General features: G+C 45.1%; 4 protein-coding genes and 1 long non-coding RNA gene across 8 annotated transcripts; 4 read left to right on the top strand and 1 right to left on the bottom strand.

Moving 5' to 3' along the window:
* The first annotated feature begins 1,293 nt into the window (after positions 1-1,293).
* Positions 1,294-6,635, top strand: LOC119353026 (probable LRR receptor-like serine/threonine-protein kinase At3g47570). The gene is made up of 4 exons (XM_037619602.1): positions 1,294-1,571; positions 1,660-1,765; positions 2,405-6,045; positions 6,125-6,635. Exons 3-4 carry the CDS (start codon positions 2,571-2,573, stop codon positions 6,475-6,477), a joined length of 3,828 nt encoding a protein of 1,275 aa, XP_037475499.1. The 5' UTR covers positions 1,294-1,571; positions 1,660-1,765; positions 2,405-2,570; the 3' UTR covers positions 6,478-6,635.
* A 133-nt stretch (positions 6,636-6,768) lies between these two features.
* LOC119353028 lies at positions 6,769-7,823 on the bottom strand. 2 transcript variants are annotated; one of them, XR_005170308.1, is made up of 3 exons: positions 7,696-7,823; positions 7,181-7,494; positions 6,769-7,063 (listed from the first exon to the last, which is right to left on the bottom strand). It is a non-coding gene; the product is annotated as an uncharacterized LOC119353028 (long non-coding RNA). The 2 variants fall into 2 exon arrangements; XR_005170307.1 differs by having other exon boundaries at positions 7,564-7,811.
* Positions 7,440-12,961, top strand: LOC119353027 (glucose-6-phosphate 1-dehydrogenase 2, chloroplastic-like). Of its 3 annotated transcripts, XM_037619603.1 has the most exons (11): positions 7,817-8,182; positions 8,215-8,327; positions 8,764-8,996; positions 9,085-9,179; positions 9,290-9,404; positions 9,826-10,031; positions 10,264-10,413; positions 10,491-10,611; positions 10,933-11,162; positions 11,490-11,690; positions 12,346-12,940. In XM_037619603.1, exons 1-11 carry the CDS (start codon positions 8,061-8,063, stop codon positions 12,596-12,598), a joined length of 1,839 nt encoding a protein of 612 aa, XP_037475500.1. In that variant the 5' UTR covers positions 7,817-8,060; the 3' UTR covers positions 12,599-12,940. The 3 variants fall into 3 exon arrangements, with proteins under 3 accessions (XP_037475503.1, XP_037475500.1, XP_037475502.1); XM_037619606.1 differs by lacking the exons at positions 7,817-8,182; positions 8,215-8,327 and adding an exon at positions 7,440-7,485 and having other exon boundaries at positions 12,346-12,961; XM_037619605.1 differs by lacking the exon at positions 8,215-8,327 and having other exon boundaries at positions 7,817-8,214.
* Positions 12,962-13,349: 388 nt separating this feature from the next.
* LOC119353025 lies at positions 13,350-16,370 on the top strand. Its single transcript, XM_037619601.1, has 4 exons — positions 13,350-13,849; positions 15,167-15,269; positions 15,780-15,944; positions 16,026-16,370. The coding sequence occupies exons 1-4, from the start codon at positions 13,560-13,562 to the stop codon at positions 16,155-16,157; spliced, it is 690 nt and encodes a 229-aa protein (XP_037475498.1). The 5' UTR covers positions 13,350-13,559; the 3' UTR covers positions 16,158-16,370.
* A 2,110-nt stretch (positions 16,371-18,480) lies between these two features.
* Positions 18,481-21,565, top strand: LOC119353023. The gene is made up of 4 exons (XM_037619600.1): positions 18,481-18,837; positions 20,416-20,518; positions 21,029-21,193; positions 21,286-21,565. The coding sequence occupies exons 1-4, from the start codon at positions 18,545-18,547 to the stop codon at positions 21,415-21,417; spliced, it is 693 nt and encodes a 230-aa protein (XP_037475497.1). The 5' UTR covers positions 18,481-18,544; the 3' UTR covers positions 21,418-21,565.
* The last annotated feature ends 1 nt before the right edge of the window (position 21,566 follows it).

Below are 21,566 nucleotides of genomic sequence, written 5' to 3'. Positions count from 1 at the left end.
TAACATCGTGGAAAGGGTTTTCTCGCCCTGATCCTCCCGAAATCCCCAGGCCGTTCACCCCAACCTCCGCACACCAGGAGAATTTGCCCGGGCTCTCTCGCGACGCGATGACTCAGCCACCTCGCCCTCTCTCACTCTGTTCCTCTGCCTCCGCCACGTCCCGATCTCCAGTCCAACTCCCTCTGGCGTCCACCCTCCTAAGGCCCTGTTTTGAAACTGCCCAGCTTCTCAAAAACTTCCTAAATTCAACTTCTCGCATAGCTTCTCGCTTCAGGTGGCGATTTGGAAAGCGTTTGGCAACACAACTTCGTTTTCTATCGTCAAGCAAGAGGCTACCGACCCATTTAGCGGGATTAGCAGGCCAGGTTCAGGGCCCAAAAGGAATAGGCAACGTGAGAGAGAGCGAGCTCGGGAAAGAAAACGAACCGGTACGCTCAAACTCACTTGGCCGGTGGCAACCTTGTAGTAATTAGCCTCAACTCCAACTTCTAGGTATTCACGGATCTGGAAAAAGGCCAGCTTCCTCAACTCCACCTTTTTTACACTACGACACCTCGCCAGCTTCTCGATTCCAACTTCCTGGAGCGCTAGCGTTCGGATGAGCTTCATGTGTGAAGTTGAAGAAGCTAGGAGCTGGAGCGTTGCCGAACAGGCCCTAAAGCTACAATGTTGGTTACTTCTGTTCCACTTGGTGAGAATCCCCTACTCGATTTCATCTATCTCCTGCTCTTCTCCCTCCGTTCTCTTCCCTTCCCCTTGGTGCCCAAATGGCAACGGGGGCATTTTCGCATGATGCGAGGGGGATCCCATATGATCAGGGAAATCCCCCTCAGGGGGTTTACTGCCTAGGGTTTTTCACCCCAACAACCAAATGAGCCCTTAATTTATGCCAAATACTCGACTTCTGCGAGTGTCTACATTGTCCTCTGTGTATGGTGTTAGGCAGCCTGCTGGCCAATATTATAAGGAGGTGCATCCAACAATAGTTGTCGATTTTAAAGCAAAGTAGGATATGCATATGAAATGCAAAATTGGGGCTAGATAATAACATAAACTATAATCCCCTTTTGCTCTATCATCTTTTTCATGCAAACAAAATGTAGACATTGGTATAAACTTTCATCGTTTCACTGCCAAAGCATTCTTCCATTAAGAATTTTCTTATGTCATTAATAAGCATTTAATATTTTAATATCAAAAGGTATTTTGACTGACCAGCATCATATTTACCACTTTACCCTTCCCCTTCTCCTTCTTCCTCGCGACGCCTCACCTCCGTCGCCGCACTCCGGCATTTCTCCCGCTCGGCTCAGCCCCCACCACGCGGCTGCAGCGAGCGAGCGCGCGAGCCAAATGGGAGCTCCCACCCCTCTCCCGCCCCAACCCGATAACTCCCCACGACACAAGCGCTGACTCCCTCCCGTGACCTCCGCCTCCCGCCCGCCGACGCCGCGCGGGCGAGGAGAAGGTGCCCGTACGACTACGGGGTCCAGCCGAGTCCGGGGCATCGGCACCTCCAAGCTCCAATCTCAGCGCTGCATCCTCGGCATGTCCCCGTACCCTAGCCCCGGGTACAGTTTGTGCTCAGACTTTTCCTTAATAAAAATTACGACTTTGTGTAGTGCCAGGCCTTAATTCATTCATCTATTTGGATACCAGGCCGTGATTTGGTTTGATTGGACGCGTTAATTATTCGTTGGAGGCGATGAAGGTGGGGACTAGGGAGTGGGAGGAAAGCAGCAGTCATTTGCCAAATAACTGTACTGTAAGTCTGTAAGAGAAACACGACAGCCCAGCAGGTTCACAAATAAGCGTTCGTTCAGGATGGTTCTCTTGGAGATTCGGTGGGACATGATAGATGTCCCGTCGAGGGCATATACCGCCGCTACTCGTTAGTATCATCATGTTATGGATTCAATTTTGTCGAGCACCTCCTTTTAAGATTCTCAGATAGTTCATCTTTGAACAAGTTCGATGACGGGGATAGCTTGTTAATTAATTTCACCGCAAGGGCGACAAAGACAGACCGAGTCTTCCGCGTCATGGCATGCCCACTTCTTGTCCATGATAACTGACCTGGCACTTTGCCGAGTCAACTAAGCTGTGCTTGGGCTTATGACAGTGTACTTCCTGAACCATACAGCCAACCGCGACGTATGACGTATACAAATATTTATGTTTTTTTGTTCATTGATGGCGGAGAAATAATGGTGAGTGAGGAGCCAGCAGCCCTTTTCTAATATCCAGCTCACTTAATACTTCCATTTGGCGGATTTTGGGGTGCACAAGTTTTAGATTGTATAGCAAGCAGAGGATAGATAGTATTTGTACTTTGATAGATTGGTTTCGGCATGCGCATGTTTTCTTTACCCACATAAACCTCACAAGCTCGTTTTGTGCTCAGGCTCTTTTCGTTCATCTGGGGCATATGGATAGAACCAAGCCAAACAAGCCGGCCCTGAAGTCAAAGTCAAGAAGAAGTTTCAACTCCCTTACCCTTCTAACATATATCTAAGCGCACACACGCAAAGCATTTAACCAACATACTCCATCACAACAAGAACGGAGACATGGCTCCTCAAGTTTTTCACACCCAATCTCTGATTGCTCCATCCCACCATGCACTGTTTCTTCTCTGTGCCATCCTCATATTTCTGTCCTCCAACACAATAGTATCCACATCAGCACAAGCTAGCAACAAATCCGAGAGTGACCGGCAAGCTCTTCTCTGCTTCAAATCTGGCATCTCCAGGGATCCTGCCGGTGTTCTTGGATCATGGCGCAACGACTCACTTCACTTCTGCAGCTGGCAAGGGGTCACCTGCAGCACGGCCACCCCAATCCGTGTCGTGTCCATCCAATTCAGGTCTATGCAGCTCACGGGAACACTATCCAGTTGCATAGCAGCCCTTAGTTCTCTAGTACAGATCGACCTTCCAAGCAATCAATTTTCTGGAAGAATACCTGATGAGATAGCTGAGCTTCAGAGCCTCCAAACCCTGAATCTTGCGGGGAACAAACTTGCAGGTAACATACCTCTGGCAGCCCTTGGTTCTCTAGTTCAGTTGAACCTTTGGAACAATAAGTTATCTGGAAGCATACCTAAAGAGATAGGTGAGCTTCGGAGCCTCCAAACCCTGATGCTTGCTGGAAACAGGCTTTCAGGTAACATCCCTCTGTCATTAGGTACAGCTGCATCTCTTAGATATGTCAACCTTGCAAACAATTCTCTTAGCGGAGCTATCCCTGATTTCTTAGCAAATAGTTCGTCACTCAGTGAGATAATCCTCTCGCGTAATGACTTATCTGGGGTGATCCCAGCTAGTTTGTTCAACTCATCCAAACTTCGCCGTGTCGATCTTCGGTGGAATGCTCTCTTTGGGGCTATCCCGCATTTCCAAAAGATGGGAGCTCTGCAATTTCTCGGTCTTGCAGGGAATTCACTTTCTGGTACTGTACCAGCATCTTTAGGCAATGTTTCATCCTTGCGTTACCTCCTGCTAGCAGAAAACATCTTAATAGGATCAATTCCAGAAACATTGGCTCGAATTCCAAACCTAACAGTGCTAGGTCTAAGTTACAATAGATTATCTGGAAGCATACCTGGGGAGATAGGTGAGCTTCATAGCCTCCAAACTCTGATGCTTGTGGGCAACAACCTTGTAGGTAACATCCCTCTGTCATTAGGTACAGCTGCATCTCTTAGATATGTGAACCTTGCAAACAATTCTCTTGGCGGAGCTATCCCTGATTCCTTATCAAATAGTTCATCACTCAGTGAGATAATCCTCTCACGTAATGACTTATCTGGGGTGATCCCAGCTAATTTGTTCAACTCATCCAAACTTGTTGCTGTTGACCTCTGGTCGAATGCTCTCTCCGGGCCTATCCCACATTTCCAAAAGATGGATGCTCTGCAATTTCTTGATCTTACAGGGAATTCACTTTCTGGTAGTGTACCAGCATCTTTGGGTAATGTTTCATCATTGCGTTCCCTCCTGCTAGCACAAAACAACTTAGTAGGTCCAATTCCAGAAACATTGGCTCGAATTCCAAACCTAACAATGCTGGATCTAAGTTACAATAGCTTCTCGGGGTATGTCCCAGCCACATTGTACAATATGTCATCACTCACATTCTTTAGCCTACGCAACAACACATTTATTGGACAGATACCTTCTGACATTGGCCACTCACTCCCGAACCTTGAAACATTGGTAATGGGACTCAACCAATTTCGTGGATCGGTCCCAGATTCTCTGACGAACATGTCAAAGCTGCAAGCGCTTGATCTTTCAAGCAACCTGCTGACTGGGGTGGTGCCATCTCTAGGATTCTTGTCAGACTTGAGCCTACTGCGTCTAGGAAACAACACACTCGAAGCTGGTGACTGGGCCTTCCTTACCTCTCTGACCAATTGCAGTCAGTTGTTAAGTTTATCAGTGGATGGGAATATCCTGAATGGAAGTTTGCCAAGGACAGTAGGCAGCCTTTCAACAAAGCTTCAGTGGTTAAGCTTTGGTAGAAACCAAATTTCTGGAAACATACCCGCAGAGATAGGCAACCTTGTAGACCTCGCTCTGCTTGATATGGGTCAGAACATGCTCTCAGGACAAATCCCCCCGAGTGTTGGGAACTTGAGCAACTTGTTTATACTGGAACTATCGAGGAATAGATTATCAGGCCAGATTCCATCAACGGTTGGTAATCTTCCTCAACTCGGGCAGCTTGATCTTGATGACAACAATTTGTCTGGAAACATACCAGCAACTATAGGACAATGCAAAAGACTAGCTATGCTGAACTTATCAGTCAACAACCTTGATGGATCCATACCAAGAGAACTCCTCAATATATCTTCCCTCTCATTGGGTTTGGACTTGTCAAACAACAACCTGACTGGGCTTATACCACAGGAAATTGGTAACCTGATTACTCTTGGCCTCCTTGATGTTTCCAATAACAAATTATCTGGTAGCCTTCCTTCTGAACTTGGCCGGTGTGTTACATTGTTATCCCTTCAAATGGAAAGCAACATGCTCAGTGGGAGTATTCCTCAGTCTTTCAGTGCACTGAAGGGCATACAGCAGATAGATCTGTCTGAGAACAATTTAACTGGTCAAGTTCCACAGTATTTCGGGAACTTCAGCAGCTTAAATTATATTGATATATCATACAACAAATTTGAAGGGCCAGTCCCAACTGGTGGTATATTTGGAAACACAACGGCAGTATCCCTGCAAGGTAACACAGGGCTATGTGAAACAGCTGCTGCTATATTTGGACTGCCCATTTGCCCCACCACCTCAGCAACAAAAAGGAAGATCAACACACGGCTGCTGCTGATAATAGGTCCACCAGTTACTATTGCTCTGTTCTCATTCTTATGTGTTGCTGTCACTGTTATGAAGGGGAGCAAAACTCAACCAACTGAAAACTTCAAGGAGACAATGAAGAGAGTGTCATATGGTGACATTCTTAAAGCGACCAACTGGTTCTCTTTGGTCAACAGGATCAGTTCAAGTCATACAGCATCAGTCTACATTGGTCGGTTTGAGTTCGAGACAGACCTAGTGGCCATCAAGGTGTTCCATCTTAGCGAGCAAGGTTCAAGAAATGGCTTTTTCACCGAGTGCGAAGTGCTAAAACACACCCGCCACCGCAATCTGGTTCAAGCTATCACCATGTGCTCCACAGTAGATTTCGAGGGCGATGAGTTCAAGGCTATTGTATACGAGTTCATGGCAAACGGTAGCCTGGACATGTGGATACACCCAAGGGTTCACGGAGGCAGCCCAAGGAGGCTACTGAGCTTGGGTCAGCGGATACGTATTGCTGCTGATGTAGTTTCTGCTCTGGACTATATGCACAACCAGCTTACACCTCCTTTGATTCACTGCGATTTGAAGCCAGGAAATGTTCTGTTGGACTACGACATGACCTCACGCATCGGTGACTTCGGATCCGCCAAGTTTCTCTCTTCAGGTATTGGCGGACCAGAAGGCTTGGTTGGTGTCAGAGGAACGATCGGATATATTGCACCTGGTAAGTTGCACTCTCTTTTTTTCTTTCAAATGACTGTCGAGTTCCACAAGTATTTATGTCCACTGCTCCTGTTTTACAGAATATGGGATGGGATGCAAGATCTCGACAGGCGGTGATGTGTATGGTTTCGGGGTGCTGCTACTGGAGATGCTCACGGCGATGCGACCGACGGGCGCGCTATGCGGCAACACCCTCAGCCTCCACAAGTATGTCGACCTAGCTTTCCCCGAGAGGATCAGTGAGGTTCTAGATCCCGACATGCCATTCGAGGAGGATCCGGCGGCTGCTTCCTTATGTATGCAGAAGTACATCATACCTCTGGTCAGTATTGGCCTGATGTGTACCATGGAATCACCGAAAGATAGACCTGGGATGCACGACGTTTGTGCCAAGATTGTTGCCATCAAGGAGGCATTTGTCGAAACCTTTTGATTATGGCAACTAGTAGGATGTGCATGCAACTTGATATATAGTACAGTTATACAAAATTATAGCTATACCACTTGTATAATGTAACTGTAACCGTTTTAATTATGTATCTGATTAGGATCCACTGTTATGCTATATACTGGCCAAAATCAGCGGTGCAGATCTTAATTTCTATCTCATATTGAAGCGACCCTTTTCTTTAGCATCTGAAAGTGAACGTCGAAGCTCTTTTTAAAACTTTTCACTGAATTACAGAGGCGCAAGAATGTTAAGAATCTGGAAAAGGAAGGCGAGTGCTGTCGGTTTTGATTCTGCCTTTGGAGCCAAGAATGTTGAGTATTTGCAGGCATTAGAATTTATTTAAACACGAGGCAGCAAGGACTCAAAAACAGGGGCACCAGGAAACCCGGCGTCCGCTTTTTTCTTAAATTTCAGGTTGCTTCCTCAACTCAAGTCGGCAAGTTAGGAATTTGGGGAAAAAGGAAGGCACCGAATTCGGCTTTCGTAGAATTCAGGTTGTCTCGCCACTCGACTCCGCAAGCAAGGAATCCGAGAAAGGAAATGCGGAAGGTCCAGAGTGGGGTTGATCCTGAAGCATGGAATAATATGAGCCTTGCATCAGAGAGGAAAGTTCATATAGAGACGTAGTAGTTCATATAGAGACGTAGTTCATATAGAGACGTAGTTCATATAGAGACGTACACACCATTGTCCGTCGCGAGTAGTAGTTCAGAGACGTAGTAGTAGTTGTCTCTGTGCCCTGCTCGTCCACCGCCATTGTCGCCCCCTGCCTTGTAGGCGAGCCTCTTGTCAGCTGACCGTCGCTATTTCCGTCGGCGACGGGGCCATCGCTGACCCGTCCGGCCGTCTTTCCCCTCCGCCGTGTTTGTCCAACAGCGCGCGGCTGCCTGCCCCTCCCCGTCCACCGCACCGCCGTCGTCCGAGAGCATAGGAAAAGCAGGCGGCTCTCCTCGGATCGGATGGCCTCCAATGAGGTTCCCAACAAGCAAGGTAAAAACGCTGAAATTTCACATGGGCAAAAATCAGTGCAAGGCAGAAAGTGCAAGGCAAAAAGTATGTTGTCCATACTTCTTGTTCAGAAATATAAAACGTTGTAGTAGCATACAGTGCGACCCAAAATGCATCTAAAGGCAGGCAAAGGGTGCACATCTGAATGCTCAGCCAGGGGAGCCACCTACCGAGCCTCCGTCCGCACTGTACCTGTACGTAGGTGCCACCCCGCAGCCCGCACGGCACCACCCGAGGCCGAGAGGAGCGCCGCCGCGGCACCATTTTCCGCCCCGAGCCAGCCGACGACCGCAGCGGCGGCCAAGGGGCCACGCCTCTTTGCGTTTCCGCCCCCTCGGCGATCTCAAGAGCTTCCAATCGGCTTCCAACCCAACCCCAGCACCAAAACTTTGGCCTTTCTCCCCTTCGATATCCCCGATAAAACCTCCATCTCCATCTCCCCCTCCCCCCGTCCCCATCCCCGCCCCTCCTATCGCCACTTCGCCAGCCAGCTCGCTCGCCCGCCCGCCTAGTCTTCTCCGAAGCAAGGAACGAAGGAAGGAAGCGGCCGCACGCTCATGGCCCTCTCCTGCATGAGGTGCCCGGCGGCGGCCGGCGGCGGCCCCCTCGCGCGCCGCCCGCAGCCGCCGCCCTCCTCGTCCCTCGCCTTCTCCTTCGCCAGATGCGGAGCCGCCAAGGGGTGGCGCATCCACGCCGTCGCCGGGAAAGGAGGTGGGCGCTCTCTTCTCCACTTGCTCTCTTCCGCTCCGCCGGGGTGTCGATTCTCTCCGCGCTCTTGGGGCCTTCTCCTTGTTCCGTCCAAAGTCCAGGGGATGCCTTGTTAGGTGAGGCCACGGGCTGGGAACTGCGCGCGTACATGCCTTGGATTACACACTTGATTGACTCAACATAGTCAGTCACCCCTAGAACTAGAGCCCAGATTCCTCGACTGAATTGGCATGTTGACTTTTGTGCCTCCTAGAGCTCTGCCGCATTCTGCTCCTACATCACCACCACCATTCTGACATAGTACTAGCATCTGAATCCTACCACTCTGGTGCACGGCTGCAAACCTTACTGTCTAAAATGAATCGAGTCGCCATTCACTAGTCAGAGCAAGATGAATTGAGTGGGTCTGCGAATTTGAGATGATTCCCACTAGCTTTGGTAACTTAGAGATGTTTAAATCCAACATCTACTCAAAATCTTGTTGCTTAACTAGTACAGTATGAATGATACACAATGGCTGTTTTTTTTACTCATTTTGCACTCCATCATCAGTGAAAGCTCCCATGGATGCTGTGGAGAACGCTGTCGCCCCCGCCGCCCCGTCAACGGTGGCAAATGGCACTTCTTCAGCAATCACCGTCGAGGAATTTGAAGATTTAGCCTCTCTAGTGAAGGATGATGAGGCGTCGGTTAGCATCACCGTAGTTGGAGCGTCTGGTGACCTTGCGAAGAAGAAGATATTTCCTGCCCTTTTCGCTCTTTACTATGAAGGTTGTCTTCCCAAGGTTTGTCTATTGCTCTCTCCAGCCTAGGATTCAATTTTACCCACCTTTTTTTTAAACAAAAACCAATCTAAAGTATTTTCTTCTGTAGCATTTCTCCATCTTTGGCTATGCGCGGAGTAAAATGACAGATGCTGAACTGAGAGACATGGTCAGCAAAACACTGACTTGCAGGATTGATAAAAGGTGCTTATCTTGGGAGAACTTGCAATCATAACTTATGAAGGAAATAAATCCTATGTAGGGAGATGCATTTCCCTTGGTGCTACTTTAAACTGTTATGTCTTTTCTTTCAGGGAGAACTGTAGTGAGAAAATGGAAGAGTTTCTGAAACGATGCTTCTACCACTCAGGTCAATATGACTCAGAGGAAGATTTCAGGGAGCTAGGCAAGAAGATCAAACAACATGAGGTTTGTAGAAGCACTTCAAATTAAACCAAGAATGCATCATTTATTTTACTTCTAATGATGAGGTTATAGTATTTCTAGTTGTTTCGGATGAATTCCTCATAGGACCATATTTTCAGTGCATGCTTGCTAGTCTTAATGATTTTCATTTATATGTATCTCATTGTACGAATTTTCTCTAAACTGCGTTAAGATATAAATTTTTGCTAGTTCTGTGTTTCCATCTTGCAAAAACCGTAGTATCTGAAAAATGTCCCTTGATATAATTTTGTTGATGTAATAAGTCAGCATCTATTAGCTTTACAAATCTTAATGGTGTGCCTTGTAAAAAAAAATGATGTATGCAACTATTTTGTACTACTTAATCCATCTCCATTTCAAAAATCAATGTACTTATACTCTGACAAATTTTTTTTATATGCAGGGTCCCAGAGTATCTAACCATCTTTTCTACTTGTCGATACCTCCAAATATATTCCTGGATGTTGTAAAATGTGCAAGCAAATCAGCATCATCTGTGAGTGGCTGGACAAGGGTAATTGTTGAAAAACCCTTTGGCCGGGACTCAGAGTCTTCTGCTGCCCTAACGAAAGGTCTGAAGCAGTACCTGACAGAGGACCAAATCTTCAGGTGATACAGGAATCTAGTTTAATTTGTGAGAATTGTTCATGTTTTCTTTTATCACTAATTTAAATATGACTCTCATTCTCATACCCCGCATAAATCAAAGCTGTCTTCCCAATTGGAAACATTTAAGTGGTGATATGATCCCTTTGGGAATTCGGGAGCATGATATGCATCATAGTTATTTTCATAGAGTAGGATTCTTATGAATGTTGTGCTCTTTATATTTGTTATGCAGGATTGACCATTACTTGGGAAAGGAACTGGTGGAGAACTTGTCTGTCCTTCGCTTCTCGAATCTTGTTTTTGAGCCTCTGTGGTCAAGGCAATATATTAGGAATGTGCAACTGATATTCTCGGAAGACTTTGGCACTGAAGGGCGAGGAGGGTAATGATTTATACATCGTTTGTGGCACTGTGTTACTTCCCTTGGATTGTCTCTTACCAAATTGTTGAATTACACAGGTACTTTGATAGCTATGGTATTATCCGAGACATAATGCAGAATCATCTTCTTCAGATACTAGCTCTATTTGCAATGGAAACTCCTATTAGCTTGGAAGCAGAGGACATACGAAATGAGAAGGTTTGTGCCTGTTCCTTAGTAATATTAATTGTAGGATATAACATATTTTAAGTTACCGACACAGGCAGTTTTAAGCCAAAAACTGTTGGCTCCTATTGGGGACAGAGGGAGGGCCAATTCTTTCCCCAATTAAAGACCTGTTTTATCTGCATTCTGTTACATGCTTTAAAGCAGTATACATCAATCCTTTTTTTTTTGCGAAAAAGTATACTTTAAAGCAGCATAAATCAATTTTATAATCTGTGTTTTATGTGAAACGAGCATGTCGATTCTAAAATTACCATTCATTGATCTTCATTGTTACTTCTGTATTCCTTTCAGGTTAAAGTTTTGCGCTCCATGAAGCCATTGCGACTAGAAGATGTGGTAATAGGACAGTATAAAAGTCATACAAAGGGTGGTATTACATACCCTGGATACACTGAAGATAAGACGGTGCCCAAGGGTAGTCTGACTCCAACATTTGCTGCAGCTGCGCTTTTTATAAATAACGCTAGATGGGATGGAGTTCCCTTTCTCATGAAGGCTGGAAAAGCTTTGCATACTAAACAGTAAGTGCACTTCAACATATTTTTCATTATCAATATGATGCCTACACTTTGCCACATGTTCACTTTAGCTATATGTCATTATTTTGTTGAATATTTGAATTTTAACCCTGATGTCATTTTTTTAAAATTTTTGTTTGCGCTTCTTATTTAATTTTTAGTGTTATGCAGTTAGACCAACGTATTCTCCATATGTAACAATTTACCGTATATTTATTAGTATCTGTTTTGGGTTGATAACACAAAATTATTTGTTTTGAGCATCTCTTTTATGGTTTATCTTTAATGCTGTTGATCCTGATAGTCGAATGACAATTGAACAAATTTCAGGGCTGAGATTAGAGTACAGTTTCGACATGTTCCTGGAAATCTCTACAAGGGGTCTTTTGGAACCGATCTTGACAGGGCTACTAATGAACTTGTGATACGCGTGCAACCAGATGAAGGAATTTACCTAAAGATTAACAACAAGATTCCTGGTCTTGGTATGAGACTAGATAGGAGTAATCTGAATCTTCACTATGCAGCAAGGTAAGATGAAGTATTAATTCTGACGTTGTGCATAAGAAGCTCCTCTCTTTGCATGTAGACAATTAGACAAAAAACCGCAGCTCTAGCATTTATCCTTCTTTGTTTTATTTGTTTGTCTAGGGCTTAGGCTGCCTTCGTAAGTGAGATGTGTAGTCTGAGATGTCTCCTGGCGATTAAGAAAATGGATAAACTCGGACATTCAAAGTTTTATTGGATATCATATTTTATTTTGGAGAAACTGTATATGGTGTTTGATCAAACTCCATGAATTGGATAAACTTCTCAATATGAAATAGTAAATCCATCCAGTTTATTACAGCCCTTCTTTATAATATGTTCAAATGCCCCCTTTTAAGTCCGTCCCATTCAATTAGTTCATGCTAAGTGATAACTAATAGCAATTCGATGTTTTGCCCATGTACATCATTGTGAATGCAAGAGGCCATGGCTTTGTCAACCAAAGTGGTGTCTTCAGTGCTGCTGCTGCTGCTGCTTTGAAATTTACCCAACAATTTATTTTTCCAGTGATACTTTGCAATAATTTTCCTTTGGAGATACGCTGTTTTGTACACTCGTCCTACTTCGTAGCAGCGTAGGTCTCTTAGTAAAACGCTTGGTCGTAATCTGTGAAGTCTTATTATAAATTTTGCCTCAGGTACCCCAAGGAGATACCAGATGCGTACGAGAGGCTCCTGCTCGACGCGATAGAAGGAGAGCGAAGGCTCTTCATCCGGTCGGACGAGCTGGACGCGGCGTGGGAGCTCTTCACGCCCCTCCTGAAGGAGCTGGAGCAGAAGCGGATGGCCCCCGAGCTATACCCCTACGGGAGCCGCGGGCCCGTGGGCGCCCACTACCTGGCAGCCAAGTACAAGGTGAGATGGGGCGACCTGGGTGGCTCGGAACACTAGGAAGAGAGCGTGGTTTCACACGGGAGGTGATGATTTCTGTTTTTGGCGTCGCAATTTCTGCAAAAGGCCTTGCACCGCACGCCCAGCTAGTGGGGGTGGTGCGAGGAACAGATCTGAATAAGGGTGAGCGGTTGGCGATGCTTGTGTTCATCGATCGATCGACCGTGAGTGAGTATATTTGTTGGTACCACTGGCTTACATATTCTATGATTCTTAAGAGGAAGCCCAGAGCAGAAAGCTCATTCATCCTGGCTGTTCGTCGGCTCATTTGGTTGTCTGGCTGGGCCGGGCTGTTGTATTGGGACTGCTGATTGTGTAACTGCAAAAGCTGTTACTTCTTTACTGATGCCGGTGTTCTTGTCGTGTTTTTTAGTTCAATATAAGTAAGTACTGGGAAGTAAATAAACGACTCCGTATTATGCACGGTGGGTAGTAAATTTGGGCAGGATCATTGCCATGTCTTCTCCTTTTGTCCTTGAGAAGAAGCATCTATCAAAGTGACTTTTCTTCGCTGAAGAATTGTCTGTTCTTCTCAACTTGCTCGCGGAAAAACCCAAAGCAAGTGGAAACAGATACGTGGAGTCTCCCATCCGACTTGATCACATACATCACACTTCCTTCGTTTTAGGTGTAGTACGTACTCCCTTTGTCCGGAAATACTTGTCATCAAAATGAACAAAAAAGGACGTCCTCGCTTTCGGCGAAATGTCTGCCTCTGCGTCTATACATAATAATGTGCACCTTTGGCTGCCTGTGTGCGTGCACTCGCCGTGCTCGGCTATCATCAGTCGTCCTAACGACCTCCGCTCTATCGTCTACTCCATCTTGTTCCATCCAAATATATACCTCAGCTCAGCTGTGTTCACTTCCTGTTACTTCACCAGCGAGCTACCAGCCAAACACCCAAGCAAGCAAGCCAGTGGGTAGCCCAGCCCCAGCAGAGCGATCGTGATCGTGATCGATGGAGCCCAGCCGCCACCGTGTGCCGGCGGCGGCGGCGCTGCTCGTGCTCGTGGCGGTGGCGGCCGTCGTCGGGCGCTGTGGCGCGCAGCTGCCGATCCCGGTTAGGGCGGACGGGTTCCTGTACGGCGGGAAGTCGGCCGCGCCGGCGTGGGGCGACGCGGTGGTCGTCGAGGCCTTCTTCGACCCCGTCTGCCCCGACAGCCGCGACGCCTGGCCGCCGCTGCAGAGGGCCGCCGCCCACTACGGCGCCCGCCGCGTAGCCGTCGTCGTCCACCTCTTCCCGCTCCCGTAAGTCACGCGCCCAGTCAACCATCAAAACCATCCTCTCTTTTTCTTTCCTCAGTCTGATTCTTCCACCTCGGTTTCTACTTTCTACTCCCTCCGTTCCGAATTATTTGTCTCGGATTAATGCTAGACTCATTTTAATGCTAGATGCATCCGTATCTAGACAAATCTAAGACAAATAGTTTGGAACGGAGGGAGTAGCAAATTCAGCCGTGGCCTGCTTCGGTCAGTATAAGTAATTGCCTGTGAATTCGGCGGGTAAAATCCAACCAAAAATTCCAAATGACTAGGAACACGTCCGATCAATTGTGACTCGCTTGTGCTCAGACGTGTCAGGCCAGGTCTAGCTAGCCCACACATACCAAGAGGAGTGTGGGCTGAAAACATGGATCCTTTTCCAACCTCACTACCGTCCATTTCACTCTAGTGTATTCTGTTTTTAATTTGCCCGTAAAAAATACAAGTTCTGCGTCGGGTGGCACAATGGTAATTAAAGGGAAAGATTTTATTATTTTTCTATGGACACACCAAACTAAACTGGTCTTATAGTCAGTATTAAAATCTGTTACATCTCACCTACTTTCCAACCGGAGCGTGGTCGAGTTTTGTGATAGCTAGAGAGAACAAAAATTCTTCCACGCAGGCGCTGCATATCTTTTGTGTATTCCTGGAACAAAATATGGGCTGCTTTTTGCTCATGTCAATCCAATCCAATCGTCCTCCACTCACAAAAGAAAAAGGGGGAAACAAAAGATGCCCCAACCATGCATTAGGCAACACACAATGATAAGACATATGATCGAGGTGCAAGTCATCACAACATCATTGATACAACTAAAAACTTGTTGACGGTATGATTTAGTACCATATGATTTTGGTATTTATTAAGCAAGCAAAGCATCTAATGAAAGCGATGTTTGGGAAAAAAGGGAAAAAAAGGTACAAGTTTTCATTAGAAACTCAGTTTACATCATCCGTCATATTCAGAAACCAAAAATCCCCGCAAAAAGAAATTCAAAAAAAATCTTCATTCTTCGTATTCAGAAGCAAACCGTCTAATGAGAGCGATGTTTGGGGAAAAAGGAAAAAAAAAGGTAGAAATTTTCATTAGAAACTCAGTTTACATCATCCGTCATATTCAGGAAACAAAATCCCCACAAAAAGAAATTTTAAAAAATCTTTCATTATTTTATTTGATAACCTGGCCGCTTTTGGCTTACAAAAATCATAAACATGTTATTTTCACTAGCTCCCGGAGTAACTCTGATGAAACTTTTACTGGTTTAATTTGTGACGTGATTTTCTCTGTGAAATTTGCAGTTACCACAGCAGCGCCTTCATGGCTTGCCGGTCGATCCACACGGTGCACAAGCTAAATGCGTCAGCCGTGTATCCCCTGCTCGAAAACTTCTTCAAATACCAGGTTAATTATCTCTTGCCTGCCTGCTTCTTTATTACCCACTGTAATATCACACTTCAAAAGGTGCAAAAAGAGAGAGAGAGAGAGAGAGGAGAAAATCAAGCACAACATTTTGAAAAGATGAGGGGTATTTCGGTAATATTCACCGTAGGAGAGGTGGTGTTGCTTTTTTTTGTTGAATGGAGCTGACTAGGTATTGCTTTGGAACCACTACTAGGTGCAGTGTAATGCAGCTTTTTGAGGCAAAGAGAGGGAACCGAGAAGCACCCTGCTCACATCCCATTGGATGAAACCACCATGCAATGTTTTTTTGTCCATGCCAAGCACCATCTATACAAGCAAAAGCTCATATTCCATAGCTAGCTTTTCCACCATGGCTTTTCTAGTGCATACATCAAGCACAATTATATGACACTTTCATTTGTGTCCAAGGGATAAATACCTCTTAAATTGGTAACAACATGTAAGACACACAATAAGATCACAAGGAGTTAAAGGATGGTAACATTTCAGGAGGGTTATTACAACATGCCGACATACACCAAAACAAGAGCAGCGGTGGTCGCCGAAATAGCTAACAACCTTGTCGCCCCTGTCATTGGTGAGGCCAACTTGGCAGCATACAGAGCGGGCTTCAACGACTCACAGTCAGATCAGGCCACAAGGATTTCCTTCAAGGTTTGTTGAACTTGTATCGCATTATATGTCATATTATTGTTCTAGCCGCAATATTCACCATGTGTTTTCTCCGTTTTGTAGTTTGGTTGTGCACGAGGCGTCACCGGGACACCCTACTACTTTGTTAATGGCATACCACTCAGTGACTCTGGTTCTCCTATGGACTACAACAAGTGGATATCCACACTTGATCCGTTGGTTGGCAAGATGTAGGGAGCTATCTCGCTGCAAATAAATATCTCCAAATTGTAACCAATATTAGCCAAATAAGTGGAAGACATACATAGTTTGATTTTTCCATAATGTTGATGGAAGTATGTGTTCATTATCATGATAATGTTTGTAAGTCAGGCATGTAGTTCCCTCGATGGCCTCCCCCCCTTGTGCACGCGGAAATTAATTGACAGCTTTGGAGCATGTTTTTTATAAGGGTTTGCAATTCGAGTATGCGAATACAATGAGTACAAAAATCCAAAGTTCCAAATAGGCAATACCGCCTAGGTCGGCCTGAAGCTGCAACCATACATTCAGTCTTCAGTCGCTGCTCGTGCTCATCATAAGTTGTTGTTTAAGTACTATGGCCCTTACAAAGTACTTGAGCGAGCGGTAGCATCCGCTTATCATCTTCAGTTGCCAGTGGCGAGTAAAATCCACCTTGTCCTGCATGCGTCGCAACTCAAGTTAGTCAGCGGCGAGTAAAATCCACCCAGCGCTGCATGTGTCGCAACTCGGGCTGGCTATTGGGCCACACTGTTAGGTACACTTTGATCTTCCCTCTCAAGATGCCCAGTTTGTTGTTCCTTCTGATGTGCCGCAGTGGCGCTTCCATCGTCGTGGTGATGATGTAGTTCCACAAGGTTTAATCCATTAGTCGGATCAACCGGAGACAGTGGCCACTTGAGAAAATTTGGAGGAATTGTGGCAACGTTTTCCTCGAGCTCTAGCTTGGGGACAAGCCGGCCATCAAGGGAGAGGGAGTGTTAGCTCCATTATCGCTCGGCCCGAACAATCAAGATGGGCCTGAAGCCCAAGCCGTCGATTCGCTACAACGCCAAGGACTAGCTCCTCTCTAAGCAGCATATGGTTCTCAAAAAAATAAATCGTAAGCAACATATAAAACGGCTGACAGCCGGTCGCTTGTAAGGTTGTAACTTGAGACACACAAGCTGTTAGCTATAAAACGGCTGACAGCCGGCCCAGTTCTTTTCAGCTTTTGATTCTCTAGAATCAGATTCTGAGAAACTTCCCACGGGATCAGCTTCCCACAAAATCAACCATCGAGTTCTTTTCTAAGATTGTACTCTAAGATTGTGGGATAAGTTATGTGCTCAAATGTCTGTAATGCCCTTGAGTGAAATTAAACTAAACATGCTTGTAATACACCGCTAGTTGTATTTTATTCATTTGCACGATCCAAACATCTAACCTACAGATCGACTTCTTTTGCGGGAGCGACGAGAATCGCCACAATCGTGGGTTGCAGGCGCTTTTCGATTGCACTAGCGATTCTAGCGATTCTCTGGTGATTTTGAAGAATCAGATCGACTTCTTTTCAGCTTATATATTGATTCTCCAGCCACGATTGTCCAGAATCGCCTGAAAAGAACTGGCCCCAATTCAAAATCCTCCATAGCCAAGCTTCATGCTCGTCCCTACCATATAGCTAAACTGAGCACAAATAACATTTACATTTCCCTGCGAAAACAACTCAACAACTGTATTGTTGTGATAACTGAACGAAGCGATGCATTCATTCCAGTGTTTTTGCACGTTTGTACTTATTTCACAAACAATTCGGCATTCCATCGTCTGGCGGGGCAACAACGGTACAATGCCGTGTGATGCAACGTTGGGTGTCGTGCGTTGCGGCTGTAGCGCACGCTTTCTTACATAGTCATTTGTTTCATTTTTCTCTAATCTGCTCCGAAACAAATACTCCCTCTGTAAACTAATATAAGAGTGTCTATATCATTATTTTAGTATTTTAAACGCTCTTATATTAGTTTACGGAGGGAGTACTTCTAAATGGCTATGATTCCTTTGTATATACTTCCTTCATCGCCACGCAAAAAAAAAAAACTCCCTTCATTTGAAATTAGTTGTCGCTCAAATGGACGTATCTAGCCACGTTTAAATACATTCATTTGAGCGTCCGGAATTAGTTGTCACTCAAATGAATGTATCTAGATTCTCATGAAGAGAAAAAAAGGATGTATGTAGATGATGTATAGGCACATCTAAATAGATTCAAGTTTGAGCGTCAACTATATCGTTTGGAATTAGTTGCCATTCAAATGGATGCATCTATTTTTTTTAAAAAGTAAAATGGATGTATCTAGACCCGGATGGAGTGAGTATACGTTTTTCCAGGCCTGGTGCATGTCTGCCGCATCATTAGGAAGCTAGTGACCACCTGTTAATGACAGTTTTTACGGTAATAAGTAACGACACATATCAGCTGTCGTAGTATTCTATGGAGCATATAAATTTTTGCACGCGCGCCGTGCACCGGCCGGCATAGAGTGCTCAACAACCAGACACGTACGAGTGGCTAGGCTAGCATTGTGACTCTGAGAGTCCGGCGATCGATCGATCCATCGATGGAGGCCAGGCGACAGCGCCACCGCCGCGTGTCGCCGCCGCTGCTGGTGCTGGTGGCGGTGGTGATCGCGGCCGGGCGCTGCGGCGCGCAGGTGCCGGTCCCGGCGAGGACGAACGGGTTCGTGTACGGGGGGCAGGCGTGGGCGCCGGCGTGGGGCGAGGCGGTGGTCGTCGAGGCCTTCTTCGACCCGCTCTGCCCCGACAGCCGCGACGCCTGGCCGCCGCTGCGGAGGGCCGCCGACCACTTCGGCGCCCGCCGCGTCGCCGTCGTCGTCCATCTCTTCCCGCTCCCGTGAGTCACGCACACTCAACCATGTATCAAAAACCCTTCTCTCTTTCTTTTGCATACGAATTGTCGTCGTCTTGGTCTCAGACTCTTCTGTCTCGGTTCCTAGCAAATCCACCTGTGGCCTGCGGTAATTGCTCGCGAATTCAATGAGTAAAATTCAACCAAAATCCCAAAATCTTGCCTTGTATGAACGCACGCACATCTTACCCTTATGAGCATCGGACAAGTCTAGTTAGATAACACATTCCGAGAGGAGCGTGGGCTGAAAACATGGAGCCTTTTCCAATGTTTTCTTATTCGTTGTCTACCTCGCTACCGTCCATTTCACTGCACCTCAAAAATCCATTGGATTTATGAAAGACGAACAACTGCGAAAGCATTCCATTTTTAATTTGCCTCAGAAACTATAAAATAAAATAGTTCTAAATGGTAATTAAGGGCAAGATTGTTCTTTTCTATAGTCAGGGCGCACCAAACTGATATTATAGTTAGAGATTTTTGTCCTGGTAATTCAAGGCAACATTATTCTTTTGTCCACGTAATTAAAGGCAATATTTTTTTTCTATGGACAGGGCACACCATGATTATTTTTTTCTATGGTAATTAAAGGCAAGATTATCCTGGTATTAAATCTGTTGCATCTCACTCTCATCTACTTTCCAATTAGAGCGTGGTCGAGCTTTATAGCTAGAGAAAACAAAAGCACCACTATAATAGCTGCCACATACTGTACTATTTATTTTTCTTCCATGCTGAGTGTGCATATCTTTTGCGTATTCCTGGAAGAAAATAAGAGCTCCTTTTGGCTCATGTCAGTTCAATCAGCCTCCACTCAAAAAAGAAAAGGAAAAAGGAAAAACAAGAGATGCCCCCGTTATTAGGCAAACACAATAATAATACATATGAAGCCGGTGCAAGTCATGAACAATATCATTCACAAACCTAATTAATATTAGATCCATGTATACGATTCTACGATGCCATAATTTTCGCACTTGAAATTTGATACTCGTCTTGAGGGACAAAAGGAGCATTAAATGGCACCAACTTTAAATTCAAATTCAAATTCAAGTCATAACTGATTTTGTCTTCTTATATTTTTATATTTCCTATGCAATCTAATTTGGACATGAAACTTGATGGCATGGCCGATGCACCGACCTGTACCAATGTTTTCAACTATTTTGGGAGGACTTTCTTGAAATTTTGGTTGTGATTTCCGTGCATAGGTAGATACATAGCATTAAAATAGCGTGAGAAGAGGGATCATGGAATACATTCTCTGAAATTCGTATTGCACAATTTGCAACCAATAAACTAAGCTTCTTCCACTCAGCCAAAAAAAAACTAAATTTGTTAACGGTATTATTTTGCACAATATGCTTTAGGTAGTTTTTTTAGTTGGATATGCCTTAGGTACGGTAGTTATTACTACCTCCATCCTGGTTTTATTACCATCAATTGTTCATTTGGTACACTGACTGCTTTTGGCTTACAAAAATCATAAAGCAGCAGCAAGCGTAATGACTCGATAAATCTTTTACTGATTTCATGATGCGATTTTCTCTGTGAAATGTGCAGTTACCACAGCAGCTCCTTCATTGCTTGCCGGTCGATCCACGCGGTGCACAAGCTAAATGCGTCAGCTGTGTATCCCCTGCTCGAAAAGGTCTTCAAATACCAGGTTAATTATCTCTTGCCTGCCCGCTTCTTTATATAATTTACTAAAGGAGAAGAAGCAAAAGGTGTATAAGAAAAGGAGAGAAAAAATCAGGCATATTTTGAGATGTTTTGTGCTGCCTCTTGTGTGAACATCACAACTAATATAAGCACAAAGGCGTTGTTGCTTTTTCTTTAGATGGAGATGACTAGGCATTGCTTTGGAAGCACTAATAGGTGCAGTGCAATGCAGCTTTTTGAGGCAAAGAGAGGGAACCGAGAAGCACCCTGCTCACATTCCATTGGATGAAACCACCATGCACTTAATTTTGTCCATGCCAAGTCATATACAAGCAAAAGTTCATATCCAAAGCTAGCTTTATCAGTATGGATTAGCCGGTGCATACATCAAGAATGCATAAGCATGATATGACACTTTGTTTTTTTTCCTGAGGGGGAAATACATCCGAGATTGGTCACAGCATATAACGCACACAATAAGATCACAAGGAATTAACGGATGGTAACATTTCAGAAGGGTTATTACAACACGCCGACATACACCAAAACAAGAGCGGCGGTGGTCGCCAAAATAGCGAACAACCTGGTCGCCCCCGTCATTGGCGAAGCCAATTTGGCTGCATATAGAGCGGGCTTCAACGACTCACGGTCGGATCAGGCCGCAAGGATTTCCTTCAAGGTTTGTTCAACTCGTCTCACGTTATATGTCGTATTTTATAATTTGTATTGTTCTAGACACAATATTCACCTTATGTTTTCTCTATTTTGTAGTTTGGTTGTGCACGAGGTGTCACCGGGACACCTTACTACTTTGTTAATGGCATACCACTTGGTGACCTTGATTTTCCTCTGGACTATGACAAGTGGGTATCCACACTTGATCCATTGGTTGGCAAGATGTAGGGAGCTTTCACGCTGCAAATTGTAAACAGTGTTAGCCAAACAAGTGGAGGACATAAATATGTTGATTTTTTCCATGATGTATATGGAAGTATGTGTTGATTATCACAATAATGTTTGTAAGTCAGACCTGTAGTTCTCTCGAGGGCAAT

This window comes from Triticum dicoccoides, chromosome 2A (genome assembly GCF_002162155.2).
Source record: "Triticum dicoccoides isolate Atlit2015 ecotype Zavitan chromosome 2A, WEW_v2.0, whole genome shotgun sequence".
In the NCBI taxonomy this organism is placed as follows: domain Eukaryota; kingdom Viridiplantae; phylum Streptophyta; class Magnoliopsida; order Poales; family Poaceae; genus Triticum; species Triticum dicoccoides.
This window is presented reverse-complemented; position numbering and strand designations above follow the sequence as displayed.

Bases quoted from the DNA above. Each gene is read 5' to 3' on its own strand.
- LOC119353027 (XM_037619603.1), top strand. From the start codon at position 8,061: ATGGCCCTCTCCTGCATGAGGTGCCCGGCGGCGGCCGGCGGCGGCCCC. The intron at 8,997-9,084 runs GTTTGTCTATTG...TTTCTTCTGTAG, and splicing joins ATGAAGGTTGTCTTCCCAAG to CATTTCTCCATCTTTGGCTA. The intron at 9,180-9,289 runs GTGCTTATCTTG...CTTTTCTTTCAG, and splicing joins ACTTGCAGGATTGATAAAAG to GGAGAACTGTAGTGAGAAAA.
- LOC119353026 (XM_037619602.1), top strand. From the start codon at position 2,571: ATGGCTCCTCAAGTTTTTCACACCCAATCTCTGATTGCTCCATCCCAC. The intron at 6,046-6,124 runs GTAAGTTGCACT...CCTGTTTTACAG, and splicing joins GATCGGATATATTGCACCTG to AATATGGGATGGGATGCAAG.
- LOC119353023 (XM_037619600.1), top strand. From the start codon at position 18,545: ATGGAGGCCAGGCGACAGCGCCACCGCCGCGTGTCGCCGCCGCTGCTG. The intron at 18,838-20,415 runs GTGAGTCACGCA...TGAAATGTGCAG, and splicing joins GTCCATCTCTTCCCGCTCCC to TTACCACAGCAGCTCCTTCA. The intron at 20,519-21,028 runs GTTAATTATCTC...GTAACATTTCAG, and splicing joins AAAAGGTCTTCAAATACCAG to AAGGGTTATTACAACACGCC.
- LOC119353025 (XM_037619601.1), top strand. From the start codon at position 13,560: ATGGAGCCCAGCCGCCACCGTGTGCCGGCGGCGGCGGCGCTGCTCGTG. The intron at 13,850-15,166 runs GTAAGTCACGCG...TGAAATTTGCAG, and splicing joins GTCCACCTCTTCCCGCTCCC to TTACCACAGCAGCGCCTTCA. The intron at 15,270-15,779 runs GTTAATTATCTC...GTAACATTTCAG, and splicing joins AAAACTTCTTCAAATACCAG to GAGGGTTATTACAACATGCC.